Consider the following 16,050-nt stretch of genomic DNA (forward strand, 5'->3'; position numbering starts at 1 on the left):
CATCTTTATCAGGTTCAGAAATCAGTATTAGTCTTGCTTCATAAAAATAATTAGAAAGTTTTCCTTCATTTTCTATGGTCTGAAATGATTTGTGTAGCATTGGGACTACATGCTATCTAAAGGTTTTGCAGATTCCCTTGTGAAATCACTCAGGCCTGGTGTTTTGTGGGATAGCTCCTTGATAATTTCCATAAAAGAAATAGAGAAATTTACCTAAGTTTTTAGGAAACTCTCTAGTGAGGTCAATTTTCTCAAACTGTATTTTCCTAATAATCCATTTCATCTAGGTTTTCAAATTTATTTGCACAGTGTGTGCAAAATAGTTGTGTAAGATTTTCTCAATTTCTTCTGTATCAAGTTATTTCCTTCTTATTTCTTATTTTGTATGTTTGTGCATTCTCCTTTCCCCCTTGATTAAACTAGCTAGTGGTTTACATACTTTGTGAATTTTCCCACAAAGGTCCAGGATTGACTCATCAATTTTATGTATAGTTTCTCTGTCCTTTAATTCATTAACTTCTACTTTTATCTATTATTCCCTTTTTTGTGTGTGTTTTGCTTTGCTCTTTTTGTTTCTGAGTTGGGAATTATTTATTTTCAATCTTCTATATTTACTATGCTAAAGTAACCGGATTAGGCCCAAGGTGGAGTTGCTCATGCTAAGCCCCAAGTCAGAAAGCCAAAATTTAGTGGTTAGTTTTCTACACTCCGCTCTTCCAGAAAAAGATAAGCCTAAGTCAACCTATCAGCACAAGTTACTTGACCCAGCTCCAAGACTTCCTTTTGCTCCATTAAGGCCAGCAACCCCATTTTAACCAATCAGCAAATGCCCAGTATAACTTCCTTGTTCCTCCTGCTCACTTTGGTCTATCAAAATCTCTTGGCCTTCTGCAGCTCTTCAGAGCTCCTTTCTACCTGCTAGACTGGATGTTGCCCAATGTATCAACTGCTGACAAAGCCAATAAAAAATTTAGAATTTACTTTTGAATTTTCCTTTAACAGCTGATAATTTAGGAGTACGAATTTTCGTCTGCTCACTGCTTTAAACGTATTCCACAGATTCTGGTATGTATGTAGCATTTTCATTATTATTATTTATAAATTTATTTATTTATTTACTTTTGGCTGCTTTGGTTCTTTGTTGCCGTGTGCAGCTTTCTCTAGTTGCAGCGAGCAGGGGCTACTCTTGGCTGCAGTGCGCGGGCTTCTCATTGCAGTGGCTTCTCTTGTTGTGGAGCACGGGCTCTAGGCATGTGGGCTTCAGTAGTTTTGGCACATGGGCTCAGCAGTTGTGGCTCACGGGCTCTAGAGCATAGGCTAAGTAGTTGTGGCACACGGGCTTAGTTGCCCTGCGGCATGTGGGATCTTCCTGGACCAGGGCTCGAACCCATGTCCCCTGCATTGACAGGTGGATTCTTAACCACTGCGCCACCAGGGAAGCCCCATTATTATTACTTTCTAGAAACTCTGTAATTTGTTTGCATTCCCTGTTTATCCAAAAGTTGATTTTTTTAAATTGAGGCATAATTTTGAATGCATATCAAAGATGCTGAACTTTTCAAGTTCAATCAAGATGCTGAAATTTTCTATCCCTCTAGAAAGCTCCCTCATGTCCTTTCACAGTCAGTTTTTCTCCTCCTCCCAGTTTTAGCACAATTGCTTAATTTTGCACATATTTAAGATTTTACATAAATGGAATAAAACTATACGGACTATATTGAGATTTATCCATGTTATTGCATGTGTAATGGTTCAACGCTTCTTACTGCTGAGTGAAACTGAACTTTATCAATGTATTAGTCTATCCATTCTCCACCCAGACTTGAATACTATGAACAAAACTGCTATGAACTTTTTTGCACAAGGCTTTCTAACATATAATAGAAGGTTTCTAAATTTCAAGATGGAAGTGCCCTTTTGCTTTTTGGTTTTGCTTTTGCTTTCTTGAATGGAACCTACTGATGTTTTCCTAATTTAGCAACAATTTTTATGAATACTCTGTGTTTGAAATATAGTGTCTACTAGGATGTAGCAATGGATATACCTGATGATCTGCCTTATTATGTGGTTTAGATCTTTTATAACCTTATTTTTTGTCTACAACACCTATCTTGTGCTAAGAGTATTAAAGTCTCCAATTTTTAGTGCTTTTCACTACTTGCATTTTTTATAGCTTCTGATTTACACAGATTGTTGCTGTTATTTGGTTCATATATACAACTATTGTACTTTTGTTGTGAATTGTGGTTGTAGCATTATAAACTGTCCTCTTTTGTCTTGTTCAATGCTTTTTGGTTTGACTTCTACTTTATCAGCATTGCCAATCCTGTTTTCTTATTATTTGTTTGCCAGGTATATCTTTGTTCATTCTTTTACTTCTACTGTTTTAAGGGCCTATTGTACATTATAAAGTGGGTTTTGCTTTTCTAAGCCAATTTGAAAATATTTTTAATTGGCGATGCGCCACTATTTCTTGCTGTGTATGTTGCTTTTGAGAAACCCAATACCAGTCTAATTCTCTGGCCCTTGTAAGTCACTTCATCTTTTTACCCTGGAGGCCCTGAGAATTTTTATGAATCTTTAAAGTTGTATAGCTTTACTAGAATATTATCTTGGAGTTTATATTCTGGTATGAACTTTTCATATATTCAAAATTCAAGATTCAGATCTTTTATTTCCAGAAAGTTTTCTTGATTATGCGTTTAAATGTTATGCTTTTATTCCTCTGCCTTCTTGAGAGACACCAATTACATGTGAGACTTTTTGTACCCACCTTTCACTAAAACTGTCATTTTCATTCTCTTAGTTTTGTTTTTCTTCTATGTCTTTTATTACATTTGCATTTGACTCTATTGTTTGTTGGGAAACTTGTAACTTAGTCTTCATTTCTGATATGATTTTTTTCCTTCTACTTTCTCAGTTTAATCTAATCTGACCTTATTTCATCCTGTTTTTTGTCCCTTTCTGTTCTGTGTTATATTTCTGAGTGAAGGTATTTTTTTACCCTTATCTCCAAATATGGTCTGAAGATGTTTTATTTCATTTTGAGTATTATTGTGTCAATTTTCTTCTGCCTCACGTTTTTCTTTTTTGGGGGAGGAGAGATATTCATCAGCTGATATGCTTTGACTCACACTGTTTCTTCTCAGAGAAGTTCTGTATGGATGTGATCCATTCTTTTCTATTTCTATTCATTTCATGGTCAGAGTTCCTAGTTAAAGAACATCCTCTTTCTTTTTCTGAAAGATTTTTTCCTCTTCCTTCTCTCTCTTTATCCATGACTCCAAGTCTCCATGTCTTCACTCCTTCCCTATGAAGCACTGGTAATTTCAGCTTACCAATTCTGGTATTGCTTGCATTCAAGCTCTTCTCTGTGGCTGGAACTGTGAACTATCAGATTTCAAACCTGTGTTCAGTATTTTGGAACTTAAGTGATGAATTTCTCTCTTTTGGAAGTGGTACTTTTGTGCTTCATCTAAGCCTTCCATGTCCCTAAACTCTTTCAACAAACCTGTTAAGACTTCCCTTTCCCACTCTTCATATGGGCAGGAGGAGGTCTTGGAATCTGATTTCTCTGCTTATAGGTAATTTGAAGGTTGTGGTAATCTGTTTCTTAATGCTGAAGGCAGGGGTGGTGCGTGATTTATACATGCTTTTTTATTGGTTTATAGGTAGGTGGGTGGGAAAATTGCATCAGGCTTCTGCCACTGTTCTCCAGAAGAAGTCTATACATACATGTTTAAGTAGTATATTAGAATATATTATCTTAGAAATATTGCTTTTGCCATTTTCTGAAACACTTCCCCTGTCACACATTAGATTCACTTTTTGTATCACTTGACAGTTTTCCAGAGTAAGTCTTGTTCATTTTCATCTAATTTGGTTTAGAAACACATTTTCTCTACAGGAGTTTATTTGTAAATTCCGCAGTAACCTTATGAAATACTTTTGCTCCTTATTTGTAAAAAGTCTGTTAAGATTAGTAATACAACTAATATAAGTCATACAACTTAAAGGATGCTTAATATGTGCTAGGGACATTCTAAGCACTTAATATGTAGCAATGCATTTAATCCTTACAAATATTATTACGCCCTTTTTACAAATGAGGAAGCAGAGGTTCAAACGGATTAAGTAATTTGCCCAAGGTCACAGAGCTAAAATGAACACTAGCAATATGAATCAAGGGAATAATCTTAAATCTATGTTCAATTTTAACCTCCTTTCTCTTTCTTTCTTAATTATGGTTCTATCAGCTAACTTCTGTAAGCACAGAAAACAAATATCAAATAAAACTGTTTCAGGTAATGTGCCATTCTGAACACACTGCTCTTCAAAATAAAACTGAAAAACCATGTTAGGTGACTACTCAAGGCTTTGAATATAAGGTGATGGGATGACTGCAGGTGGTGAGACCTTGCCTAATATTAGGGCATATATGGTAACTCCTCAACTAGCACAGAGGAAGTCAAAATATAATACCTAAAATTCATACATCAGGTAATGGAAGTCTAATATTTAGAATTATGGAGATGGATATTAGATCAAAAAGATAAAAGAATTAAAAGTAGTTGTCTCAGGACTTCCCTAGCAGTCCAGTGGTTAAGACTCCGTGCTTCCACTGCAGGGGGCATGGATTTGATCCCTGGTCAGGAAACTAAGATCCCACATGCCATGAGGCACGGCCAAAAAAAAAAAAAGTACTTGTCTCATGAAAGCTGAACTGGGAAGAGAAAAAAAGATTGCTGCAAGGGATCCTTTTTGGGGGTACACTTCTACTATTGTTTACATGGTACTATCAAGTGCATGCATTTGTTTTATAAAAATAAAAGTTAATTTTTATAAAGTATAAACTACCTCTAAAGAATTCAATAACTGGTAAAAAAATTGAGAGACTGATGATATCTGGCATTGGTAAATTTATGTATGGGAGAAAAAGCACTCATATACACTTGGTAGGAAGGCAAACATATGCCATCTTTTTGGAAGGCAATTTGCATTACTTAGGAAAACTTAAAAAAAATGAGCATGCCTTTGACCAGGGAATTCCACTTTCAGGAATCTGTCCTTCAGAAATACTCATAGGACACAAGAATCCATGTGGAAGGATATTTCTTGCAGCAATAATGTAATAGTGAAAAACTGAAGGCAATCTAACCATCAGTAGGGGGGTGATTTACTATAGGTAAAATACTGAGTAAAAAGTATTTGAAATACTGAAAAAAAGTAAATTGCCAAATACGAATAATATGACTCATTTTTTATTAAAAGAAACAATATATGCTGGTATATGCACAGATTGATATATCTGTGTTTGTTTATGTATGCATTTAGAAAGATCCTGAAGGAATAGCTAAACTGTTAACAGTGTGAGAATGGGATGGGAGGATAATTTTAACTTTTCCATATTTTTCATTTTTTTTTAAAAACAGTAAATATGTAACACTTCTATAATGAAAAATAAAACAAAAAAGAGGTTTTTAGAGTGACAAAATGTAGGAAGTCATAAATTGCAGTAGAATTTCATTTTCCTACCGTGACTGTAACCCTGATGAACCTTCCTCCTTATAAAATCTACAAAGGAATTAAAAAGTATAACCATTAAATTATTTGTATAATCACCCCACAGGTTGCAATAAAAGTGTAAACCTCTCCAGGAGAAATTTTACAGAAAATATTTGAGATTCTAAATGCAAGTACATATAAATATGCAACCAAGTCCTAATAGCATAATTTCAACATGAATAAACTAATCAAAAGTTAACCAATTCTCCATTATCCACACTAACAGGGTACAGTGACCCATATAATTATCAAAGTTTTATATTTAGTCATGGAATATAAGTTTTCTAGAACCTTAAGTCTGAACGTTGTATGTGTGAACTGACAAAGTTCAAAATAAGAATTAACAGATACTCTATGATGACTGGACTCAGTAAGAGCTACTTAGCTCTTGCTGCTTTCTTCCTCATACCACTATCAAGATACAATTCACTGGGCTAAACAGAAAGGCCTTCTGGCTTTCTAAGTTTACTATTAGGAGAAAAATAAATGGTAAGGATTTGGGATTGTTGGGTTTTTGTTTCCCACAAGTTCAATGTGAAAGAGTAAGTCCATGTCAAAAATACAGTCATCGAAACTGAAAGCAATAATATCCTGAATATCCCACCTAGAGAAAGTGAAAAGTACCCAGAGAAGGACAGGAGAGGACAATGTTCTACATAACAATACTCTAAGATTTAAAGCAACAGTGAGCAAAGGGAAGCTATCTTTGATATATAAAAAATACAAATTTCTATCTCTTTGGGTTCAAGTCCTGGTTCTATTACGCAGGACTTTGGATGTAACAATTATTTGGGTCTCAGTTTCCCTTTCTTCTAAATAAGGAAAACACCACTTACCACACAGGAAGGATGTTTGAAAAATAAAATAATTCACATGAATGCGCTTTCAGTTCTTCAGAAGAAAGTTATGAATCCTTAAGTATGAACCTGAAAAGCTAATTAAAAATAAGATGACCTCGTCAAAATTAAGTCTGAAATACAGTAACCGAGAGGGTCTTTGAGATCATTCATTATCAGCTATCAATTCTACTCCAAATAACTGAATTTATATTAAGGCTGGGCTGAAGTGTAAATGTAATTTAAGTAATCAAACAAGAGCATTTATAATGTTAATGTAGCAAAAATAAGTTAAATAGGTTATTCAGCATCATCTTGATTTGATATACCTAAAAATACTGATGCAAAATGATGACATTCTCTTGGTGTTTATCTTTTAAAAATATATTTGGAGCTGGTTGCTCAAAAGATACACAATCACTAACAATAAACACTATAGGGTATTAATAATGGAACAATTGAAATAGAGTTAAACACACATATGCACACAAGGGGGTTATTTCTCTGGTGTATAAAATAATCTGAAACTAGCTAATTAAAATTTTGAAGTCTAATAGTAAAGTAATAGATGGTATTATCCAACATTTACTGAGCAATATATACAAATCATTATGCTAAGCACCAGAAGTACAAAAAAGTGTTAAACTTAATATGCACATCCTAAAACTAGACTATAAACTACGGCCAAATAGTTGAGACAACAAGAAATTACTAAATTAATTAATGCGTATTGTATACAACTAGTTCTACAATGTAAGTAGGAATTAGATAATAACAGTGAAAAGGGAAATAAGAAAAAGGGATTCTGGATAGATATCTTAACATTTTATCATTTATAGCAGCTCCCATTTTCTTATACAGTGGTCATCACATCTGACTGGAGGTTTACGGAAACCTTGGGAGGAAGGCACGGCTGATTCCTGGCTGGCCCTTATTTTAGATGAGGAAAATGAAGCCTGAAGAGATTAGGCAACCTGCATTAAGATCACAGGTCAGGAGGTGGCAGAGGCAGAGCCTGGCCAGTTTGCCAACTTTGTCCGTAGCTCATTTCTACTACATTACATTTTAAGTTATCAATACTAAAGTGAGAACTAGAAGGGAGCTCAGAAATCTTCTCATGCAGTATTGCTCTAACCAATCTGATAAACCTTTCTGAAGAAGGCTCCACCGCAGACCTACTGATTGATCACCCACAAGAGGGAGGTTTTGTATTTTTATAAGATCCCCAAGAGGTGATTGTGGTGATGAGCTAAGCTTGGAAAACACTGTTCTATTATCTGTCCAGTGTGGCAGACATGTGGCTATTTAAATTTACACTTGATTAAATGAGATTGAAAATTGGGCTCCTCAGCCACACTAGTTACCCTTTAAGTGCTCAACAGCCACATGTGGCTAGTGGCCACCATACAGATGGCACAGATACAGGACAGTTCCATCACTGCAGAAAGTTCTATTGGATAATGTTAATTCTAGACCAACCTTTCCACTCTAAGGATGAGAAAACTGAGGCATAGAATCTTGTCCAACAAGGCATATGAAGTTATTTAGTGGCAGAATTGAAATGCTAACCTAATCTGCCAGTGTCCCTCATACTGCATCACTTCATCCCCATAAATTTAGGGTTTATTCAAATGGGAATTGTTTTCTTTCCACCCTTCCTTGTGGGTTGCAGTAAGAAATTTTAAATTTATGGGAAAAAAATCCTAAAAAAACAAAGGCTTATTTAAAATTCATGACTAAAATCAAACAATTTGCAATTTTTGTATAAAATTAAAAGTAGCCTTGGACAGTTAAGAATACCCTAGTGTTAGGAGGCATATCTTAGTTTAACTATTAACTCCTTCCTCTTTTACCATCCTGATGTTTTTATCTTTCTTTTGGATCTGAAACTCTGAAACTAATGATAATTGGCTTACCTTAACATTATAAATATGAAAAAGTTAAATCTTACTTAGCAAACATTTTAAAGATGAACAATTGAGAAACAAAGAGCAACCAAAAGAATAGTGACTTGTCTAATTTTAGGATGTGGTCACTCAAATCACTGAGAACTCATGGCTTTCAGTAATCTAGTGGTTTTGTATTTATAACATTAATAGGTTGTTTTCACTCCTAAGCTATAGTTTAACCTTCCTTTGACAACTATGTTACATTTAAAACAATTTAAATAGTTTTAATTTCTGATGAAACTGAGGGTTTGAAGCCTCTGAACATCTAAGAAAAGGTTTAGACACTAATTAAATCAACATATAACCAGCCATAAAAATATACAGTAGTGTCTTCTTTAAAAATAAAACCAGTCATTCCTGTCTAGTATGTTTAGAATGCAAACGTCTCCAAAGTCAGTCAGCTTAAGTCATGACAGTTCATGTTTAAAGTGAACAGGAACTTGGGAATTTCACGTTAATGAAAACTTTCAAGACAGAATTATGCAGCTCCATTAACTTTTATCAGTATCTAGTATTCATTCCCATGTTAACTTTCAGTGACTAGATTTAGAGAAAATATCACATGTCAAAGTGTGTACAAAATTAAAAACTGGACAGTTAAAAAACATGGTTCAACATAAGATACTTATGAACAGATACTTATTCAGACAGTTTTTGCCATAATTTGCAAGTCACCCAGAAGCGTGGAGTATGGGGTTCTACATAAGTAGAAGCTACTTGTTATTCAGGGAAGGAGGTGGTGCAAAAAAAGACAGCTATTTTCTTTCTAAACACTCATCGGTGTAGAGGTAAACAAATGAAAAAAAATACAGTGTAAGCACATTAGAGCAGAGCAACAGTCTCCAAGTCATAAAAGGGGGAGAGAAAACAATTTCTGTGCTCTAACATTTTAACCGGGGGACTGGGAGTTTAAAGTAAAATTCATTCTCTGGCTTTTATACTAGATTCATTACCTCTACATTTTATCTGTTACGCCTTGACTCCCACTTCACCATATTAGGAAGAGGAAAACATGTGCCCCCAAGATTCCTATGCCAATAAAACTTCTCTTGGAAGCAGCATAGCTCACCAAATGAAGGAGAGTATTAGAAAAATGCTAAGTGACAATAGTAGAACTGAACTATCTAAACCACCGAGTGATAACTACTGATGTATACTAATACAAGAAGCATGAAAAATATTGCAAACTCTAGGCAAATATTAAAGTGTTGCAAAAATTTCATATCTCATTAAAAATTGGAAACGAAAAAGAGAATGTATTGTGAAGGAGGGGCCCCAAGCAGGAAGCCCAGCTTGAAAGGAAAACACAGGTCAAAAGGAGGTGGTGGTGGGGAGTGCAGTTCTTCTGATCATCCCTCTACCAGGAGATGCTTCTAACAGCTTTGGTACTATCTCCAAGAGGCAATTTAGGCATCCCTTAGGGAAAGTGATTTAGGCAACGAGAAATGTGATTTGAGATAGAATGCTGAAATTTCTAACTTTAAAAAGATGCACTAGTGAGAGAAAACAGCCATGAAATTCCCAGATCCTATTTCCCAAACTTCCTGTAGAAAAATATCAACCATTCTCAGACATAGAAGCCAGCACATTTGAACTGACAAATGTAACAAAACAAAGTTTTCAGACGGCTCTCACTATCTCTCAAGCCCTCCTTCCCCCACTTCCCTGCTGTTCTTTCCTGGCACACAAAATATAGGCCAATGAGCAGTGGGTGAGGAGAATGTGAGAGAAAATTTGAGAAGTAAAAAGGGAATCCACTTAATAAGGACATGAATGAGTCTAAAGAGTCTAATAAGGGTAGGCAGACAACAATCAGAACTGAACGGCAAGGGCTTTCCATGGCAGCAGCGAGCGCTCAGTGTTTGCAGGGGTTTAGGCAGAGGCCAGGCTACCTACCACTTGTCAGAGAGGCTGCACAGGGGACGGCTGCTTTGGGTGACCTCTAATGTCTCTTCCGACTCTGAAATGTTAGGATTCTTATTTCACAAAAGAGAACGCAACGGTCGTAAAAGCCCACCGACCTAGAACCCTTTTAAATAGGCGGCGGCTTCCCAATCACCACTCCCACCTCTCCCATCCCACACGTGCCCACCCCGCCCCCTTTCAATTTTTCCACCTCCACGTGCGAAACGCCTCGTGGCACCTGCCCCACAGCCGAGAGGCGCCTTCCCCTGCAAAGCACCAAAACTCTGCCCCCTTGGGAGAAGTGAAGACTCCACTCCCCGATTCTTGGGCGGCCAAAAAAGGAAGTCTCAAATCCAGCCTTTCTCCCCAAGCCAGAGCTGAAGGGGGACGGGAGACCGGAACGAAGAGAACTTTCTTCTAAAATTTTTCTTCCAAAAAGTAAAGAGGATAGAGAGAACCCTGATGAGTCCGGGGATGGGGGGAGGGGAACCCCCGAATCGTTTAACGGCCGGTAGGGGGAGGGGGGCTCCGGAGGTGGAGGGGGCGTGGGATGGAGAAGCAGGCCTGGGAGCGGGGTCAGGGGGCTGCAGGGGTTCCTGGGGTCGGGGGGCTGCCGGCGTCCCCCCAACCTGGCACACAAAGCAGATGCCGCGCTCGGCTCTCACCAGATCCTTTGTGTTTTCCATCAGGGCCTCATGGGTAGGGGCTGTCCGTGCTCCCCGGGCCCGCGGCGCCCCCTCCCGATCTGGGGGCAGGCGCCTCTCCCCGGGACTACGGCGACTACAGGGGGGCCCCGACTGGGCCCAGACCGGTGGCGGCGGCGGCAGCCCCCGGATTTCCCCCCTTTAACTCGGGTGGCCCCAGGATATCAACAACATTAGCATAGCCCTCCCTCCCCAGCGCGCCTGCGCCGTGACCCGCGCCCCGATTGGCCCACTTCCCTACATACCCTCCGTCTGTCTTCCAGCGTGGGACCCTCTGCAGGCTCCGTACTCCAAGGGCCGTACCAAGACGAAGGGGTGGAAAAGGCGATTGGGCTCCTGTAAGTCGAGTGGTTAAAAAGTTAGGAAGAAGAGTAGCAGTTTTAGCCTGTCATCTCAGTTTATACCCTGGCTTTCTTGCGCTCCTTTCAATCAATTGCAGCTGCGAAGTTCTGTTGGAAAAAAATTTCCACTCCAGTCACGCCGCTTCCCCCTCCACCCGGAAGATTGGTTCTCTCGGAGGAACTCCCACACGGGGAGGGGCTCGTGAGGGGATGGGCGTTACACAAGGGGGACAGTGCTGGTCACGTGCTCACAGGGCGGTGCAGCCTCTTTCCGGCCCCCTGTGGCCTCAGCCGCTACGAAAAGCAAGGGCCTCGGCGCACGCGCAGTGAGGATCCACGTGAGCACCTGCGTTCCTTCTCAAACCGAACCATGCCGCCGGAACGGAGGAGCCAAACGAGACCGGACCGGAGAGCCGGAGCGAGACCAGACCGGAAGACCCGAATGAGGCCGGACGATAGAGCCGCGGGGCCGGGCGGGCCGCTCCAAAAGGCTGCTCCTTCATTTCAGCGGAAATCGCCGGCCCGGCCGCGCGCGGCGGCCGCCGTAGTCGCGGCCGAGGAAGAGAGACGGCTCCGGCAGCGGAACCGCCAGACGCTGGAGGAGGACAAGCCGGCCGTGGAGCGGTGCTTGGAGGAGCTGGTCTTCGGCGACGTCGAGGACGACGAGGACGCGCTGCTGCGGCGTCTGCGGGGCCCGCGGGTGAGGGAGGCCGCGGCGTGCGGGCTGGGCGCTCGGTGGGCGGTGTGCCTCCGAGGGCGGAGCCTGGGCGACCTGTGGCGCAGGGGAGCGTTCAGGTGGGAGGGAACCGGGAATGCGGGCGCCGCGGGGTGCCAGACTGAAAGTCCCGGGAGGGCGGAGACCGCGCCTTTCTCCGCCCCCGAGGGAGCCGCTGAGCCTGGTATGCAGCAGGTGCTCAACACATATTCGTTTAGCCAACTAATCGTGAGCATCTTTCGATTAGTGGCAGTGGCTCAGTTCCACTGTTTTCTCCCCAGGCTCAGTGTTTCTTCTCTCTTGGTCATTCAATCGCCTGCCTCAATACTTTGCTGTGATTCAGAGGTTGCACTTCGTTTGTGAAATCAGAATTCGTGGGCACAGGCCTGGGAGTCTGTTTTAACAACCACATCGAGTGGTTGATAAGCCAGCTTTTGAGAGTGACCGTGTATTCGTCTATTAAAGTAATATTTGTGAGCCAGTTTGGCGCCAGATACTTCTCCTGGCAGTGCAAACCCTGCATGATTAATTGATTATAATTTTTTTGCATGCTTTTTGCTTTTTTTTTTTTTTTTTTCATCCTATACTTGTCTTTTCTTCCAATATAGGGAGTCTCAGGCAGTTTCTAGGCACTGGAGGAGAAACAGCAGTGGACGAAAACTAACAAAAATCCCTGCCTTCTTGGAGCTTGGATACTTAGTGGCAGAGGCAGAAGATAAAATTCAAGTTATGTCAGTGAAGTGCTGAAGGAAAAAAAAAATAAAGGCGTTCAAGAAAGGGAGATAAGCGTGTGTCGAGGGGGCCTGTGAAATTTTACATAGGGTAGTCAAGCAAAGCCTCACTGAGAATTACTCAGTTTGATAAACGAATGCAGACCTACCAAGTATCAGTTGATTGCCAGAACCTCATTTGGGTGCTTATGGGAGAGGTTGCAGAATCTAGTTGGGAGATAGAGAAATGCTACTGGAAAAATGCTGAACTGTGTGACAGTTTCCCATTCGGGAAAAGAAACAGTTTAAGTGAGGTGGGGTTTGTTGGGCTTTGAAGGATCATAGGCCAATAATAGAGCAAGTAGAAATCATTTGGACATTTCTATCATGTGGTTTTGGGAAAGCTCTCAAGCTCACTTCAGGTGAAATTCTGTGGTCTAGATTTAGATTTGTTTGGGTAGTATAAAGTTTCTTGAGGAGGTAAGGGGTCAAGAACAGTTAAGAAAAGTGGAGAAGTATGTTTATGAATATGAAATATGACTTAATTATGACATTCAGTCATGTTATTTTATCTTTGGTGTCTGCCTTTGGTCCTGTGATTTCTGTAGTTCTGTAATTTTCCCTGCTCCTTTATTCATCTGTCAACTTACCTTTTTTACTTGTCTTACTTGGTTTTTTCCTTTCAGCAAGTTGACTCTTTGACTATTCCAATCTTACCTCATGTGTCCAACGGGGGGTGCCATTCTCTAATCTCCTCATTTTCTGTTCGATCTCCAGCATTTGCTGTGGTAGCATTCTGTCCCATAATTTGATAAGAGGGCCATGAAAACAAAGCATTCTACAAGCCACTATTCTGCAAAGTCTGCCACCATGGGGTATGAAAGACTCAGTGCTTGTGGGTATTTTGTCTTTTCTAGGTTCAAGTACAAGAAGACTCAGGTGACTCTGAAGTGGAGAATGAAGCAAAAGATAATTTTCCACCTCAGAAGAAGCCAGTTTGGTTGGATGAAGAAGATGAAGATGAGGAGATGTAGGTTGCCTAATTTTTCTTCTGGAGTCCCTGATTCTTCAAAAGTTACTTTGCAGGTTTTAAGAAAGTTCTCTTTCTGAATATGTGAGTACGTGAAGACTTGAAAAATACTGGAAAGTATAGCAAAGATCATTCATAATCCCATCACCGAGGGAGAACCACTGTTAACATGTTGGCATACATCTCTCCCTCTTTCTTCTGTGCTGTATAGAAAAGCTAAAAGAGCACAGTGTTTGGGGTCAGACCTGAGTTTGCCTCCTAGTTAGGCCAGTTCCTAACTGACCATTGGCAAGTTTGGAACCTACCTTTTCTCATGTGTAAAATAGGGATAATAGTAACTATATCAGAAGGCTCTTGAGATTAAATAGTGTATGTAGAGCTCTTAACACAATGCCTGAAATTGAGAAAAGACCAAAAAAAGTTAGCCATAATGTACAATATGTACCTTAAGATGAGAATGTATTGTATTGCAAGTATTTTCCCCAATTAAAAAAAAAAAACCTTTATAAACATTTTAAAATGGATGTATTATAGTCCATTATATGATTTAACCATAATTTACGTAGCTATCGTTGGATAAATATTTTTCCTCTTAATAGATTGATGTTGAGATGAGCATCTTTATGCATAAATCTTTTTCTACTTAAAATTATTTAAGAAAGATTCTTTGAGATAGATGAACTTAGTCAAAGAGCAGACATTTTTAAGGTTCTTGATAAATACTGCCAGGCTGACCCTGAGGTTCTGCTAATTTACCTTTCCATTGAAGAGTGTCCGTTTCACTCCATTTTAAAAGCAATGATTTCTCTGGACTTCCCTGGCGGTCCAAGTGGTTAAGACTTTGCCTTCCAGTGCAGGGGGTGCGGGTTCGATCCCTGGTGGGGGAGCTAAGATCCCACATGCCTTGCGGCCAAAAACCTACAACATAAAACAGAAGCAATATTGTAACAAATTCAATAAAAACTTTGAAAATGGTCCACATCAAAAAAATCTTAAAAAAAAATAAAAGCAATGATTTCTCTTTTTTCAGACATTGTCAGTTTAGGGTGACAGTTTAGGGTAGGAAACATGTAACTTGTGTTGAGAAAACTATTAGTGTTGGTTTTTCTTAAAAGTAGTCTCCATTATGTCTTTGCGTATTTGTCTACTGGAGACTTTCATTTTGTTTTTTTATTTTTAAAATAAAAATTGTACATAAGGTGTACAACATGATAATTTGCTATATGTATACACGGTGAAGTTATTACTATAGTTACGTGAACTAATTAGCATTTCCATTTCTTCAGATGGTTACCATTTTTATTTGTGGTGAGAGCCCCTGAAATCTACTCCCTTAGCTAATTTCCAGCGTACAATATTGTCATTAACTGCAGTCATGCTACGTAACTGCAGCTTTGTACCCTTTAACCAACATCTCCCTATTTCCTCTACCTTCTCACCCCTGGTAACCATCATTCTGCTCTTCGCTTCTACGTATTCTATTCTTTTCAGATTCCACATATAAGTGAGATTATGCAGTACTTCTCTTTGATGTCTGTTTTATTTCACTTAGCTTGACGTCCTCCAGGGTCATCCATGTTGTCGCAAATGGCAGATGAGACTGTTTATTAATGATTTTAGTATATCAGCTCCTTGCATATTGAGAATTTCAAACCTTTATATGTCAAATTTATTGCACATTATCTAGCTTTTTGTTTGCCTTTAAGTTTGTTTTAATGTTGTCTGATGCACAGAATATTTTAATGTTGATGTAGTGAAGTCTATGACACTTTTCCTTTTTTTTTTTTTTTTTTTGGCTGTTGTTTTCAGTAAAAAGTTCTTCAGAGAGAGAGAAATATTTGCCTGTATTTTTCCTTCACAGTATTTTAAGGTTTGGGTTTTTGTTTTTTTTTGTTTTTTTGTATTTAACTCTGATTTACCTGGAATTTATTTTGGTGAATGGCATAAGCTGTGTCTAGATAAGTAATTGTGAATTTGAAATAACTCTTCAAAGGGTAAACTAGATGATCCGAAATATTGGAGATTCCTTTTTGTTTCGGGAAGAATGGAGAATGTGCATTGGAGATGTTCCACATCTTATAAATCTTGACCTATGTTGTTTGCTCAAAATACTAAAGGCAGCAACTATTTATGTTGATTCTTTAAGTTATTGAAAGCATGCTGTTTTCTGTTTTTTTTATAGGGTTGACATGATGAACAATCGTTTTCGGAAAGATATGATGAAAAATGCCAGTGAAAATAAACTTTCAAAAGATGAGCTTCAAAAGAGACTTAAGGAAGAGTAAGTGTCCTTTT

At 39.1% G+C, this 16,050-nt stretch overlaps 2 protein-coding genes across 11 annotated transcripts in view; one reads left to right on the forward strand and one right to left on the reverse strand.

The window, feature by feature from the left end:
- MBTD1 (mbt domain containing 1) overlaps positions 1-11,326 on the reverse strand; it is a 67,673-nt gene extending 56,347 nt beyond the window's left edge. For 4 of the 8 annotated variants that reach the window (XM_030840046.2, XM_060290617.1, XM_060290616.1 and 1 more), the window contains exon 1: positions 10,921-11,142. In XM_030840046.2, coding sequence (XP_030695906.1) covers positions 10,921-10,941 — 21 coding nt within the window. In that variant the 5' untranslated portion in view covers positions 10,942-11,142. Of the gene's footprint in view, positions 1-6,401; positions 6,500-10,246; positions 10,311-10,920; positions 11,143-11,204 lie in introns of those variants that run through there. The other 4 variants (XM_060290618.1, XM_060290620.1, XM_060290619.1 and 1 more) reach the window with 4 other exon arrangements.
- Positions 11,327-11,574: 248 nt separating this feature from the next.
- Positions 11,575-16,050, forward strand: part of UTP18 (UTP18 small subunit processome component) — a 39,513-nt gene continuing 35,037 nt past the window's right edge. For all 3 annotated transcript variants that reach the window (XM_060290917.2, XM_030840052.3, XM_030840051.3), the window contains exons 1-3: positions 11,575-12,000; positions 13,643-13,755; positions 15,938-16,036. In XM_060290917.2, the coding sequence (XP_060146900.1) occupies positions 11,671-12,000; positions 13,643-13,755; positions 15,938-16,036 (542 nt within the window). In that variant the 5' untranslated portion in view covers positions 11,575-11,670. The remainder of the gene's footprint in view (positions 12,001-13,642; positions 13,756-15,937; positions 16,037-16,050) is intronic.

The sequence above is a fragment of the Globicephala melas genome, chromosome 20 (assembly GCF_963455315.2).
Source record: "Globicephala melas chromosome 20, mGloMel1.2, whole genome shotgun sequence".
NCBI classification, from domain to species: domain Eukaryota; kingdom Metazoa; phylum Chordata; class Mammalia; order Artiodactyla; family Delphinidae; genus Globicephala; species Globicephala melas.